Below are 15014 nucleotides of genomic sequence, written 5' to 3'. Positions count from 1 at the left end.
ATAGAGTCCCTATATACGTGACATTCACGCCATGTTGTTGCACTCCCAAAGTCTGTCCAGACTCTTATAAAAGGGACTCTACGTACATACCAGTGTCTCGCAGCGCCCTCAAGACGCATCTTAACCGTCTCTAATTTGAATTGGTTCGGCCATTGGTGTAATCGCGCCATGTCGTTCACGTTTCGTAGCCAATAATCTGCTTCTCTCGGATCGCCTTCACCCGAAAACTTCTCGAGCTGATGATTTAAGTCAGGCATCACATGATACGATATTGTACCGCCGGTTTCCATTGCATTCCCGGTGTTGCTTCCCCCGGGTCGCACCGTCTGCATGAATTGTTCTTGTTGGTCCATAAACATCCTTCTCTGACCGTCCATAAGCGACTGGATAATCGCCTGCACTTCCGGGCTCAAAACGGTCGAGTCCGTCATCGTGATTTTATCGTACTCGCTCAAATTCTCACGTGCTCACAATCTCTGTCCCGCACTGTTCTCACGAGTAATAAGACGTCGTTCTATCGTCGTTTCGCGTACCGTATTTCTACGTCGTTCTTCGTCGTTTTCGCGTGCCGTCCTTTATCCCACTTCTGACGTGTTAACTCACGTTAACCTTAATCGTTCGCGATCCACCTATTCCGCAGTACTGATAAGGAAAGGGAAGGATCCGTAAATGATTCGTACACTCGTTCGATTAATATTAGGAAGATACAATAGTTCGATTTATTCGTCCTGAAATACACGACCGTTCTGCTCTACGTTCAGCCATGTACTACCTCTTCCCTTACTACTCGAATACGAGAGAGGAAGTCCCGTACATGGTAGAAATACAAGGGTATGCTCATACCGTGTCAGACCACTGCGCATTCCCACCACTTTTGTTTAAGCTTACGTCATATTCGTGTAGCATCGGAATGAATCGGATGTACTCGGTGATTCGCAATGGCTGCGTTCGCTCGGTTCGCTGTTTATGTCGAGTAATTCGTTTGTGATTATTACAGTGTACGCAATGACGTGTAATGTGAAAGGATGTGGGAACTATCTGGCAAAGACCAGAAAGATCGAAGGAAATAAAATAAAATATTTTTCCTTCCCAAAAGATCCAGCACTGTGTAATAAGTGGCGTCAAGCATGCGGAAAAGAAAATATTTCACCAAAAAATGGTATGTACTTTTGTATAGTAATAGTTGCTTTCCATTTACACTCAAGTGATCTGAGTCACTCAGATATGTGAGTATTTTTATACTCAGGTAAGATATGTCATTTTGTATTTACTTGCTTATTTTGGTGACAAAGCTATCGCATAATAATAATACCGGTCCATAGCCTCACTTTTAATGTGAGTTTATTAGATTCATTAAAGCACATGGTCTCTGTTGAGGACGATTAGTTTTCGCGCTTCTCGAACTTTCGCGATCGGAATGCTGACACGAGGTCGGCACGAGGCGGGCCGGGATAGACCAAACCACCCCTCTCTTATCACCTGTGCTCCTGCTCCGAATTCTGTCGCAGATATCAGCTACCGGCGTGCGAGTGTGTATCGTCTTCAGAATAAATGCGACTTTCATACATAACGGTCTGATTTCTCTGTGCTACCCTATCTCTCGCAACCGTGCGTTCCCAGATTATCGCAACAGTCTCGATTGTGGATAAAAACTCAGCTGAATCTCACTTGCCATCATGCAAAAGGAACGTGCATTTAACTGAGTTATGACGTCACAAGTGAGAATTATCTGAGTTTTGATGTAAATGGAAAGCAACTAATATTGTACCACAGATTTCTCTTGTTTATTATTATAAGCATATATTTAAGAATCTTAAACCTTGTTTGCTTCAGCTAGGATATGTTCGAAGCATTTTGCTGATGAAGCTTTTACGAAGCCCTTACAAGAACATCTACTAGGTTATTCACCTACACGAACTAGGAAGATACATCCTGATGCTATCCCGACGTTGCATCTCCATGCAGTACCTCCACTAACATCAAACGAAAATGTGTTAGCTGAAACAATGCCTTTGCCTGTATCAAATGAAGTTTCGATGGATGTTGAACAGACACCAGCATCGTCCAGTACAGAAGAACAGACACCAGCATCGTCCAGTACAGAAGAACAGACAGCAGCATCGTCCAGTACAGAAGAACAGACACCAGCATCGTCCAGTACAGAAGAACAGACAGCAGCATCGTCCAGTACAGAAGAACAGACACCAGCATCGTCCAGTACAGAAGCTATCATGTTACAAATGTAAGTTATAAATTACTGTTCCCATCAAGCACAAAGTATACCCAGCAAATAAGAACCGTATATGTGTCAGTAATATAACATCGATATGTAATGTCAGCTCAACCATATTTACACAGTTACATAACAAACCACATAAATGTGCTGACATTACATATCGTTATTATATTACTAATACATAAATATATATAGTTCTGGTTTGCTGGGTGTAGTTTTAAAAGTAGCACTATATAGTTTTATGCTTTCAGACGTCGTCTAGAAGCCCAGGTAGCCTCACTGAAAATACCGAGAGAGGCATTACTATGCCTCATTAGGACTAGGACATATATTAGGCTGCGCGAAATGAACCGAGCGATTGCAATCGCAAATCACAGGCAAAAAAAAGAAAGATGTCAAAATTTATTAATAAAAAACCTGTATATTAAATATTTGCATTTATTGTTATTTGATCTTTTATCTGCATCTTTCCTCTGCATATATAGTTCTTTATGTCGTACGCCACAATATATTTTTGTTTTGCGTCTCAGCTGACAATTCTTTTCCAATCGTTTTCCGACCAGTTTTGATTAAAACTAATAATTCGCAGAATTTTAATAATAAATGACTGGAAATTAAAATCTCGTTTTATGTGAAATTTTTCCGTACGTCGCAATGATTTTTATTCAATGCACACAATTCTTTTTTTCTTAATAATAATAATATTTTCTGTAATATCATATATTTAGACAAACCCACATAAAATAATTATAAAATTCGTCAAATAACAATAACGTTTCTAACATCTACAACGAGAGACAAATTCGGGAAACGATGAGCGTTTATCCGTATGTCACGTGCGTTTTTTATATTTATATATTTTCGTTTATATATATTTATTTATTTATAAAACAGAATTTTCTCTCACATAAATGATCAACATTATTTTGTATTCACATATTGTCCGCTCAAAATGCTTTTATAAATGACTATTATAGATTCGCTGCTTAAATGTGCCGCTCAGTGTGACGTAAGCTTGAACAAGTCGCTGATTGGCTGGGTTCGGAAATATGCGCAAGAGCATACCCTTGTATTTCTACCATGGTCCCGTAGTCTCTCACCTCCTACGAGCTACTACCGTGCCATCTTTCGTACATTGGACGCTAACACGATATACGCCCAAACATTCAATATAAAACTGGATTAAATTGCAGACTGGAACAATTACCGACAACACTCAAGTTTGAAAGTGATGAAGATAAAAGTTTTGAATACAGGTAGGTACAATGATTTTTTTTTAATTTCCAGATATTTTATATTTTTTAATTGTATAAAAAATTAATTGTTTTCAGGTTGGTTGGAGTAATAGCCTACGTATCGGGGCATTATATTGCATACTGCTTGCGTTCTAATGGAATATGGGAAATTTACGACGATTTACGAAGAAATATCTCCACATGTAGCTCAAAAACTATTATAAATCCGCATCTTGCAGTATATTTACAAAAACATTAATGATCGGAGACAATTTCAAGATTCTATAAACTCTCCTAAAGGACTCAGTGTAATTCACTATGCAATAGAAGAGTTTTTGTTTTATATAAAACTAAATGCTATTCCTTTAAAGGTCTAAATAGACCAACTCTACAATATGTCATAGAGTTCGATGATTTATGTAAATTGATGTTCCTTTAAGTTTCTAGTCTTCAGTGATATGAATGTTTATTTTTGCTGTTTTTTTGGAAATGTTGCTTTATTTTAATTTGATTTATTGTGTTATATACAATTATTTTATATAAATTATATAAAAACACTGAAGAAGAATATTATATTTGATGCATGGCATTTGTTAAAAATTATCTTCTTGAGCTAAAAATTACCTATTTCTTTACTACAAATAAAGTTTGAACAAATATTTGAACGTAATCACTTTGAAAGTATTAAAATGATAGAATAAAGTATATCATAAATAAGTTGTATTTTTATAAATAAAGATTATTTATGTGATCAATAAGAATATATATTATTTTATAAGAATATAAGCTTCAACCTGATTAAATTTACATAAAATTGAAGAGAATTCTCGTATTCATACGTGAATATACGTTTCCTAGTAGAATTCTCTTGAAAAAAAACCTACTTCTCCAATGTATGCTTCCGTTTCTCACTTGTGGAAAGTGTTTTACTGTAAAAATTATAGATTTGTTTTAAGTAACAAAACGTCATTTTTTTTAAGAACCTTATTATTTCATACAATTTTCATATAGATCCTAATGTTCATGTCTTTTACAATAAATAAGTACTATATGTATCTCAGGTCTATATTCCACTTCTTAGCAAGAACTATTCTTACAAATTATCTGCACAAGTTTCTTAAAATATAGTTTACTTACTAGGAACTCGAACTGGAGCTTTACGTTACATTGAAGTGCTATGCATTAGCAAACAGTATATTTATATATAGTGAAACCGAATCTATAAGCAATATAATACATATACAGAGTAAGAGTTAGAGAATAGAATTAAATTCGCAGTTTACAAATAGTTTCGATTTACGTTGTACAAAATTAATGTTATAATGCATATAAACTACGTATATTCATATATCTATATATATGTATAGATTATAAATAATACTTTTCTAGCGTCTAACTTCTCTTTATCATCTTTCATTTTTCAATAACTTCCTGAAAGCTAGCGTCAGTGTTATAAAATATAAGAACGTATATGGGCAAGAAAATAAAATGAATAATGCGATAATGATTTTAATCTTTTTCTCGTTATAGCACAAATGTGTTGTTAGGCCAAACGTTCTGTATCTTACAGCCATGGGTGCCACGAGGGATCCATTCTGCAGAGATTGTCATGACTATTGGCAGCGGCTACTAGTGTGCTGACCTTACTGTCAATGCCGTCGAAATTCGCGAGAGAATTTAGTCTACCGACAATCGCGTTGACCGCGTGGTTCACCATCTTTATCAGAAGTCCACCCTTTAGATCGGTCGGCTCTTGTGATGTGCCCTCGGCGTCTTCTTGCCGTTTATGGTCCGCGATCACTTCATCCCGCAAAATTGTGCGAAGTATAGCATGCAGCTGGAACGTGGGCTGAACCAAACAGCGCGCTGTGGCGATCACGCTAGCGGTCAATGGTCCGCAAACTCCTGCAAAAGAATTAACATCGTGAAACCTGAAAGAATTTGGCAACGGTCTGCACAGTAATAAATATCGGATTTACTACAAGTATTTCTATATAATATTTGAATTTATCCAAGCACAAGGGATGTCTATATCAATATATCTTTATTTTCACGTCGACAGACGAGAAGATTAAGATTGTGTTTAACTGACTTATAGTTGTGAGAAATTCGAAGATATTGGGCGTCAAGCGGAAAGGTTCCGGTCTCTTTGCATCTAACTCTCCGGAGATGTCATCGATGTCGAATTTGAAATACGCAATGTTGATTAGACTGCGCAATTTCCAAAATCTATGTACTGAACTACGTATGCATCCTTCCGCGTATCAATATTCAGAACTTCCGCTCGATAAAGAGCTCTATCTTCAAAAAATATAGCTATAACTGCTGAACCAATCTAAAAAAAGTTACACTTTTATTAACATGATCACAGTAAAAACAACGTAACACTAAATATGCATTATAAAGAAATATATAACTTTACCTTTTATTTGAACCTTGAAGATTTTGTAAAACAGGTGCAACCTGTAACATAAATTATAAAGGAATATATATATAAAAATGTTCCTTTATAATACGCAGACAAGAACAGGTGACGAAGAAAAACCACCGAGATTTGTCTTCTGCGCAAATACTTGCTCGCGCTTCTTTCTTCTTAATTGCAACAATTGGTTTCTGCGTTCATCTTTCCGAAGATTCTTCTCAAAATGCTTAGATGACTTTCCGATAACATTCTGTTTATCTATGCAAGAAAAAATAAAATATAAATCCTCTTATAGCGTTTTTCACTGGCAGAGCTGGTACGCACTCAGTGCACATTAAAGCTGTTGTACACTGATTTAATCTCTAATATTCAAAGTAAAATGCAAATATTTCGACTGATAAAATACGCAGTACATTTTTTATCAAATAATGCAATCATGATTACGTTGATTTGTGTACGACGGCTTGCACTAAATGCGCACCAGCTCTGCCAGTGAAAAACGCTATTAGAAATCAAAGAACGTTCTGCTCAAAACATTAGCATATAGAATTCTACATTAATTACCTTAATCTAATCTCACTAGGTCTCTCGTTGAAATGATGACGGCGCAAAAAGACAGGAATCACGAACCACCATGGGTGCGTTCAGCCGATACTCCGCTAGCCTAGCAATCGTGAGCAGTCGCTCGTTTTCGCTCGTTTCCTCTCTTTTGACCCAATGGATTAAAAGAAGAGGAAACGAGCGAAAACGAGCGACTGCTCACGATTGCTAGGCTAGCGGAGTATCGGCTGAACGCACCCCATGTTTGTTGATCTTTTCGCGATTTTCTGCCGATGCCCGTATTCATATGGCAGTTTTATAGATGTTAGCCTTAAATTGATAGAAATAAAGCTTAAGTCGTAGGCAAATAAACCAATCTTCGATTACTTTAATATGTGAGATAATTTTTCGTTTTTTTTTGTTTTTAAGACTAATAATAAACCAACAAACGCTAAAATTAGACCAACAATCATCAGCAAACGATTACGCATCGATTAGGCTTTTTTTAAATTAAAAATAAAATTTTTCCGGCTAACTTAATGCTAATTTTTCTTTTTAAATTTAAAAAAAAATTAAGAACCAACAAACGTTGTAATTAGGCCAACAATCACCAACAAACGACCAACAAACGATAAAAAAATATAAAAATTAATAAAGTCGAGGTTGACCGGCTAAGTTACCGGAGCTATTTATACATGATTTCTGATTTCTATTCCCTGTTCCTATTCCCTGTTGCCTGGCATTGTGCAAGGGGCTTTAAAGCCGTTGTACACAAATCAACGTAAAGTGTATGTTTAATATAATCGGGTTAAATCATGAAATCCTCAAAATTCTTTATTGCACTATTTGGTAAAATATGTACTGAGTATTTTATCAGTCGAAATATTTGCATTTTACTTTAAATATTAGAGACTAAATCAGTGTACAACGGCTTTAATGTGCACTGAGTGCGCACCAGTTCTGCCAGTGAAATGGAGGATTCACATTGCGTCCGATGTTCGACGTACAACGACGATCCGACATCCAATAACAGAATTTATTATTAAGGCTATTCTACAATTGCGTAAGAGTAAGGAGTAAGTAAGAGTAAGAAATTGACCAATCACAGTGAGAATTTGAGGAAAATAATCGACTGTGATTGATCAATTTGTTAAGGTGAAATTTCATGAGCAGTGAAAAGCAGCAGCAGATCGTACTGATTGGCTACAATATAGAGAAATTCTAGAAACTCGAGAACTTCTCTTTTTTGTAGCCAATCAGTACGATCTGCTGCTGCTTTTCACTGCCCATGAAATTTCACCTTTACTCTTACTCTTACTCCTTACTCTTACGCAATTGTAGAATAGCCTTTAGAGACAAAAATTTCCTATTGGATGTCGGATCGTCGTACGTCGAACATCGGACGTGATCGGACGCAATGTGAATCCTCCAAAAAACGCTATTAAACTCGGTACGACGCAATCTCGTCGCTACATATGTACTGATTAGCAGGGGAAAAAAGTGAAAGTACGCATGACGTGGTGAAATGATAAAAAATAAGGTCGTAGATAACAACTTGAAACTTGATTTAGAATGAAAACGAACGTCAGCGATCCTTGGCGCGGAACGCTTGCGGAAACGACGGTCGACAACGACGACTCGCCTAATGATCGTTTTGAAGATTCTTTCTTGGACGCGAAAGTCAGTCACCGTACTCACCGTCGGCTGTCCGATTCGGAGCAGTATCTACAAAAGCTATGTAAGATGCTGTATAAGATGATTCACTTTCGGTATTTTATCACGGTTTCTAATTCTTTTCCAATGACAGACTCTAGGTTGAAAGTGCTTCAGGGAGGTACTACAAAAAAAGACCTTGTAACGTCACTATCAGTAGCAAAGGAGGATTGCATCGCACGTTTAATCACCTCTGGAAACAATCTCCAGTCTGAGGAAGAAGCCGAGTTGGCGTCAAATCCTCTGATACGGCACATAGCCCCTCATCTGCAGGTGAGCATCTGGATAATAATAAACTACCTCATTAAATTTGTTTGCAACTTGAATCTTTCAAAATAAGCAATAAAATCATTTTGTGAAGAAAATCTCAATTGTAAACTTATTTGACTTGTTTAGGCTTTGACGGCCAGTGAAGTAGTTCATCTCCTAAAGGCAGACGTACTTCAAGCAACCATACAGACTGAGCGAGAAGGAGATATTACAGAGGAATTACAAACGAGCCAACCGTCAACAGAGCTCAAAGCAGAGCATAATAATTAGTTTTTGTAAAGTTGCATCGTAATACGCTATGTCAGTTGAAGCATTGTCAGGCAAAGTTTTTCTTCTGGTCACTGGTGCGAGTCGTGGTATCGGTAGGCAAATAGCAATAACATTTGGCTCGCTACTGGAGGAAGGCTCACGTGTGCTTTTATTAGCGAGGAATAAGGATGCATTGCGAAAAGTTGCAAGTAATATACCTTCCAAAGTGGAAGTTTACACCGCTAGTACGGACTTAAGTAAATCAACTGATGTCGAGTTTCAAGGTAAATCGAAGTTCTTACAAGCTCGAGAATATTAATCATTTTTCACGCAATCGCTTTTCACGAAAAATTTATAATATCCTAGAATTCTTATCGGAAGCTTTGAAAGGCACTACTTCCGACGCATTTGATCGAGTAGTCCTGGTACATAATGTAGGCTCTTTGGGCGATCTCTCTAAATCTGTAAACGATATAATGGATGTGAACAGCTGGAGAAAACTTTATGATCTAAACATGTTCATACCTGCTATATTAAATGCGCTGGTCATGAATAAATTTGATAATAAAACCATTAAGAAGACGGTTATCAATATTACATCTTTATACGCTATTCAAGCAGGCATTGGCAGTGGTCAATATTCCTCAGTGAAAGCAGCAAGAGAAATGTACTTTAAGGTGTGTATGTGTGCGTGTGGGTGTGTTTTAATATACCACGTAATCACGAATATATATTTTTCCAATTATTAATATGCTTTTTTCTTCGTACAGGTTTTTGCTTTAGAAAATCCTGATGTTAATGTGTTAAGTTACTCACCGGGACCTGTCGACACGGATATGTTCACAACGGTATGCGAAACTATCGCCGATCCCGAAGCTAAAAAGATGTATATTGAGATGCGACAAAAGAAAACCGTGTTGACTACAGAACAGACTGTTAATCGTCTTGTGCAAATCTTGAAAGAACGTAAATACAATGCAGCCGATCATGTGGATTATTACGATAACTTGTGAAGCAAAAATAATTATGTTCATAGAGAGAAAGTAACGCATAAAATTCGCCTCAGCGAATAAATTTATTCTTTTATACTGAAAATAATTTTGCTCTATATAATTTTGCTCCTTAAAGATGTGACGTATAATAATCTACGAAATAAGATAAACACATAGATAATTTTTCTCTATAAATGATTTTATAATTAATTTATAATTTTTCTTTAAAATTCTCTCTTGTGGGGTAATATTAAAATAACAATATTTATAAAGGAATTGTACAATTTTATTTTTTTTAATCACACATGAAATTATTTTTCTTTTACCTATACAGAGTGATTCATAAGTACATGTAAATACTTTGTGGATTTGTGAATGTAATGTAGAGGTAAAAATAAGACCTAAGAGGTAAAAATGTTCTATACAACTTTTTCTGAAACTCCTTAATTTCATAGTTATGATGTAATACATAATACCTTGCTAGGCATAAACAACATGAAGGCAGTACTTACGAGCCTTAGGACGTGTCATGCTCTTCAACATAGTAGATGTTTGTTATTCCTACACCTCACTACAGTTGATTACACCACATCCTACACCACGTCTCTTTAAGTTTTAATCCTGTTCAAAATGAGTTGGAACAGATTCTGTGACATTCAGAGATCACTAAGGCGACGAGCAAGTCTCTGTCTTAGAGTTCAGGGAAATCACTTTAAAAAACGTATTATGAAAACTACTAATCTGTGAACTCTGGAAGAAATGACTTTTAGTTTGTGTTGAGTTTGTTATCCGTTCTTTGATACATAGCTTTGAAATAAAGCAATAGCAGAAAAGTTGTATAGAACATTTTAGTCTTATTTTTATCTCTACATTACACCCACAAAGTATTTACATATACTTATGAATCGCCTTACACACACACACACGCGCGCGCGCGCACACACACACACACACACGCACACGCACACGCACACACACACACACACACACACACACACACACACACACACACACACACACACACACACACACACACACACACACACACACACACACACACACAAGGTATATGAACATTTTTTCTCTCGTACTATAAATATAATTTAACAATATTTATTCCTAATCATAAAAATAGATTATATATTATGTGAGCATTACTTTATATATAAAAATATAAAGCTATTAATTGAAGATTATTCGTAATAATAATTAATTGAAACATTTTAAGGACTGTGACTTTTTATTCACAGCATGTATGTCATAAAAAATTTTATATTATAAAATCTACAAATATATATAAAGAATATCTACACGCTTTATATGTTACTTAAAAAACAAAAAACGCGTATGAGGATAGATTTTCGTATTTGGTTTATCACTTGGTTTATCTTGTGAATATATTTTGTACTTGTTTTTCCTCGATAAGATATTAATGAATTGAGTCATTATCTTCCGCCAATGGAGTAAAAGGCACTGTAATACTTTTTACCATTTGTATCTGCATATATATCAGCATTACAATAGTTATAACATAGAATACTGCTGATAAAAACCACACTGGTAGAGGATATAAAGGTGGCATGTAGTGGGAGTAGAGAAAAGTATACAGAGAAGCTGCCGCAAATGGTAACAGTGTCTCTAGAGATATAGCTAAAGAGAAAACCTTCCCTGTTGAAATAAGTACACTTTAAAATACACATTTAAGAGTATTTCATTTCTTTCACGATTCTAAATTTTCACTTTTCTTTTACAATTATTTATTAAAATCAAAAGACGAGGTTTACCTGTGTCTTGCGTAGGCACCACCTTGGATAATATAGCACGTATCATCGGTCGGGATATGTTACCAAACATTCCTAGAACCATTGATAAATACATATGCCAAGACTGCCATGTAAAGGCACGTACCAAGGCACTACCAAACGACGATGTAACAGATACTATGGCAACTACAGCCTCTGGAAATCCTAAATCATACAAGTATCTCGTAAGTTCTCGAGAAATTATTGCAATAAATAACGAAGTATGTTTTTCGATATCACCAAAACAATACCTGCGTATTTCCGCATTAATCTAATACCAGATGTCATGCCGAGTACTCCCACCACAACATCCATAGCCACATAAGTGGAGTACTTTTCTACGGTCCAACCAAGCCGCGCGCTTGCAAACAGATATCCAATAGCGAGATTACCTTCAAAAACAATCAAGAGAAACGTAAGACAAGCTATGCAACTCCAGACTAACAACCTATTGAATCCATCTCTCTTCTTGACACACGCATTAATAAGATCCTTTACTAACGTACAGTCAAATACCTTGCGGATACCCTGTAAAGACAGATAAAAGCAACGATTACTCGTAATTCATTTGAAGCGATGTTCATTATTTCATCTTATTGTTAGTCTCTAAGCTACATTGTGCGACTAACTAAGCTACTTCTGCAAAAAATGACTATGAATTCTTTGAAACACCTACAGAAGTTTGACTCTGTACAGTTTCTGGAACAAAAAATAATATGTACAACGTTGCCAGAGTGCAGAGCACAGTTGCAACACTGAATACAGCGGTGTAGCCGTACGCATCCAATATCACTGGACCAGAAAGCAGTCCGATTAGGACACCGAGAGAGACCAATGCATCTAACCAGGCTAAATGCCATGCCCGCTCGTTATCGTCCGTCATATCAGTGATGTAACACATTGACGCTAACATCAATATGCTTATGCCACCCAAGAGAGCAGTAGGAATATCGGCTATCAGGAAATACCAAGGTACAACGTCCCAATTAGCCATTACAGAGAGCAGGAGATAATTCAAAGATGTACCTAAAGAAATGTACATTAAATAAATATCGACTCTTTCTCTTTCTCTCTCTCTCTGTCAAACGTAATAAATTACGAAAACTTTATGAAAGCAGCTACACTGCGTTTCCTAAAAATCATCACAAATTGATCGTAATAATAATACGCGATTTGTAAAATTTTTTATCTGCATTATATTCTGTGTTAATATTGTCTATCTCTATAGTAACAATCAATTATTGTAATTCAATATATAATATTTCTAGAAGCACACACACACAATAAAGCTTCTTCTACAGCTCTACAATAATACTCGTCATAAAAATGTGATTACTTATATATCCTAAAAGCAGAACAGGTTTCCTTCCGTACTTATCACTCCATGGTCCTAGAAATAACGACAGGATTGACGGAGAAATACTGTCCATGAAGGATTTACCCATCACAATTAAACTCGCGTATGGTTGAACCATGGAATTGATTCTGAGTGCCTCCTGGCTGCTGCTATTGTTATGGAGTATCAGGCACTCTGTTTTGTTTATTTTCAACGTTGTGGTGCACGTACGATACACTATCAGATCTGTCAAGATAGTACCTGCAAAAAATGCACGCATATAGCCGTTGTACTAAGACAAGAGATTGATTTATTACCTGACATCGACAAGGCGAGCAGTAGCAGTACTATAGGCGGCTGCACGAGTAAATAACGTCTCCATTCTGGAATAGTTCGGTCCATTATCTTCCGTAATATTCATCAAAAACCTAACACTCTCTAGGCGGTAAGGCGGTAACGAATGCTTGATAATACGGTCCGCAAGAGCATTCATTGACACTTGAAAGTCGCTTTGTTTAATGACAATAATTAGGAACTGTAGATAAGCAACTGCGATATGCTCAATAATGTCTTTCGTATGAGTATCCTTGAGTATCATTCCTTTGTTGGAAAATTGTTCGTATACATACATACACATACGTATACTCACGTGTGCGGCTGTGTGAGTGAATGTATGTCAGAATATTTTCTCGTTCACCTGACGTAATCACGTTGGCCGCGAAATATAATTGCGATCGAACGACGATACGTTTTCGAATTTGCACACGAGTGACACACGAAGCATGATTCGCGCTGCAATTTTCTCAAATTTGCGGTAAACAATGGCGCAACATTTTTTTTTTCGTGGAACATGAGAAAGAAAGAGTTAACGCGTTTGACAGATGACAGATCCAGTCAATCAGCTGATTCGTGAGTTGATAATACTTCAGCGAAGACCCGAACCAATTTTGGCTGAACACAACACATACACAGATTAAAAAGGCCTGGACACACGAATCGACAGAAGACGTAAGACGTAAATCGTAAGAAAATCCACTAATCAGAGTCGACTATTCCCCTCTTCTTCCCTCTTAAAGAGGGGAATAGTTGACTCTGATTGGTGGATTTCCTTACAATTTACGTCTTACGTCTTCCGTCAATTCATGTGTGAACTGTGTGAAGGCCATAGACAGATAGCCAATAGACTTTGCCCCTAGGTTTGAGTCCGGGCTAAATCACATTACAAACTTTGCCCCTGGTGCGAGTCCGGACTAAATATACCCGATTTTATCTACAGACTTTGCCCCTGGTGCGAATCCGGACTAAATTTGCAGTGATGTCAGATTTCAGTGCAGTGATGTCAGATGCTCGATCGCGAGCCGGCGAGAATCGTGCTTTTGCTCGGCGCTCGCGCTCGCGCGCGCGCGCATATATAGTCCAGTCAAATTAGACAAAAAAAAGGCTTTTGCTCGGAAGTGAAGCGGTATCAATGAAACCTTTTTAGGGTTGTTGGGGAGATGTAGAAGGGCTTATTTCTGAGTTGTCGGGTTAATCGGACCGATGGGTTTTTAAGGAGGGGAGGGGGAATAAAAAATTTCGGTTTTTTTTTGCAATAACTCGGCGAATTTTGACCGTACATAATTTACTAACTTTTCATTTTGTAGCTCTTTTAAAGCCCTACAATTCATTTCCTGAAGACCCTAACTTAAAATCAATATTTGTCGAGTTCTAGCCGGTGAAAGTGGGAAAAAATGTATTTTGTCGCGGTTTTTTGCGTTTATCTCGTTTCCATTAATAGATAGAAATGTGCCGCCACTGACAAAGTTGTAGGGCTTAAAGAGACCTACAAAACGAGAGGTCAGTCGTTCAGATTCGTTAAAAATTGAGCCCAAGGGAAGCCTTTGGAAGTCGCGCTTTTAACGCGTGGCCGATCGTCGCCGGCGGCGCGCGCGCCGCCGCGATGACGATCGGCCATGCGACGGCGCGTCGCATGTCGAGTCGAGTGCGCTCGGGACTCGCTAGAACTCGACAAATATTGATTTTAAGTTAGGGTCTTCAGGAAATGAATTGTAGAGTTTTAAAAGAGCTACAAAATGAGGGGTTATTAAATCATGTACGGTCAAAATTCGCCGAGTTATTGCGAAAAAACAAAATTTTTCATTCCCCCTTCCCCCCTTAAAAACCCATCGGTCCGATTAGCCCGACAACTCAGAAATAAGCTCTTCTACATCCTCCCAACA

At 37.2% G+C, this 15014-nt stretch overlaps 4 protein-coding genes and 1 long non-coding RNA gene across 9 annotated transcripts; 3 read left to right on the top strand and 2 right to left on the bottom strand.

Annotated features, from left to right (window-relative positions):
• Positions 1-804: 804 nt before the first annotated feature.
• On the top strand, positions 805-4085 carry LOC143899552 (uncharacterized). 3 transcript variants are annotated; one of them, XR_013257538.1, is made up of 4 exons: positions 805-1159; positions 1810-2242; positions 2488-3492; positions 3568-4085. XR_013257538.1 is itself a non-coding variant. In XM_077409910.1 (3 exons), the coding sequence occupies exons 1-3, from the start codon at positions 1128-1130 to the stop codon at positions 2768-2770; spliced, it is 720 nt and encodes a 239-aa protein (XP_077266036.1). In that variant the 5' UTR covers positions 818-1127; the 3' UTR covers positions 2771-3323. The 3 variants fall into 3 exon arrangements, 2 of the variants coding, with proteins under 2 accessions (XP_077266036.1, XP_077266035.1); XM_077409910.1 differs by lacking the exon at positions 3568-4085 and having other exon boundaries at positions 818-1159; positions 1838-2242; positions 2488-3323; XM_077409909.1 differs by lacking the exon at positions 3568-4085 and having other exon boundaries at positions 825-1159; positions 1834-2242; positions 2488-3318.
• A 437-nt stretch (positions 4086-4522) lies between these two features.
• LOC143899557 (uncharacterized) lies at positions 4523-6707 on the bottom strand. The gene is made up of 5 exons (XR_013257539.1): positions 6458-6707; positions 6020-6151; positions 5894-5934; positions 5564-5806; positions 4523-5376 (listed from the first exon to the last, which is right to left on the bottom strand). It is a non-coding gene; the product is annotated as an uncharacterized LOC143899557 (long non-coding RNA).
• A 1080-nt stretch (positions 6708-7787) lies between these two features.
• LOC143899554 (uncharacterized) lies at positions 7788-8686 on the top strand. Its single transcript, XM_077409912.1, has 4 exons — positions 7788-7939; positions 8005-8171; positions 8241-8419; positions 8543-8686. The coding sequence occupies exons 2-4, from the start codon at positions 8006-8008 to the stop codon at positions 8684-8686; spliced, it is 489 nt and encodes a 162-aa protein (XP_077266038.1). The 5' UTR covers positions 7788-7939; position 8005.
• A 28-nt stretch (positions 8687-8714) lies between these two features.
• Positions 8715-10700, top strand: Sptr (Sepiapterin reductase). Its single transcript, XM_077409911.1, has 3 exons — positions 8715-8949; positions 9032-9342; positions 9436-10700. Exons 1-3 carry the CDS (start codon positions 8715-8717, stop codon positions 9676-9678), a joined length of 789 nt encoding a protein of 262 aa, XP_077266037.1. The 3' UTR covers positions 9679-10700.
• Positions 10701-11084: 384 nt separating this feature from the next.
• On the bottom strand, positions 11085-13875 carry LOC143899551 (putative peptidoglycan muropeptide transporter SLC46). Of its 3 annotated transcripts, none has more exons than XM_077409908.1 (7): positions 13445-13875; positions 13113-13178; positions 12796-13056; positions 12136-12485; positions 11711-11987; positions 11442-11624; positions 11085-11325 (listed from the first exon to the last, which is right to left on the bottom strand). In XM_077409908.1, exons 2-7 carry the CDS (start codon positions 13117-13119, stop codon positions 11087-11089), a joined length of 1317 nt encoding a protein of 438 aa, XP_077266034.1. In that variant the 5' UTR covers positions 13120-13178; positions 13445-13875; the 3' UTR covers positions 11085-11086. The 3 variants fall into 3 exon arrangements, with proteins under 3 accessions (XP_077266034.1, XP_077266031.1, XP_077266033.1); XM_077409905.1 differs by having other exon boundaries at positions 13113-13330; positions 13445-13874; XM_077409907.1 differs by having other exon boundaries at positions 13113-13304; positions 13445-13874.
• Positions 13876-15014: the final 1139 nt, after the last annotated feature.

The sequence above is a fragment of the Temnothorax americanus genome, unplaced genomic scaffold (genome assembly GCF_048541705.1).
Source record: "Temnothorax americanus isolate GAGA-0224 unplaced genomic scaffold, ASM4854170v1 Scaffold274, whole genome shotgun sequence".
Lineage (NCBI taxonomy): Eukaryota > Metazoa > Arthropoda > Insecta > Hymenoptera > Formicidae > Temnothorax > Temnothorax americanus.
The sequence above is the reverse complement of the archived record's forward strand: the minus strand, read 5'-3'. Positions and strand labels throughout refer to the sequence as shown.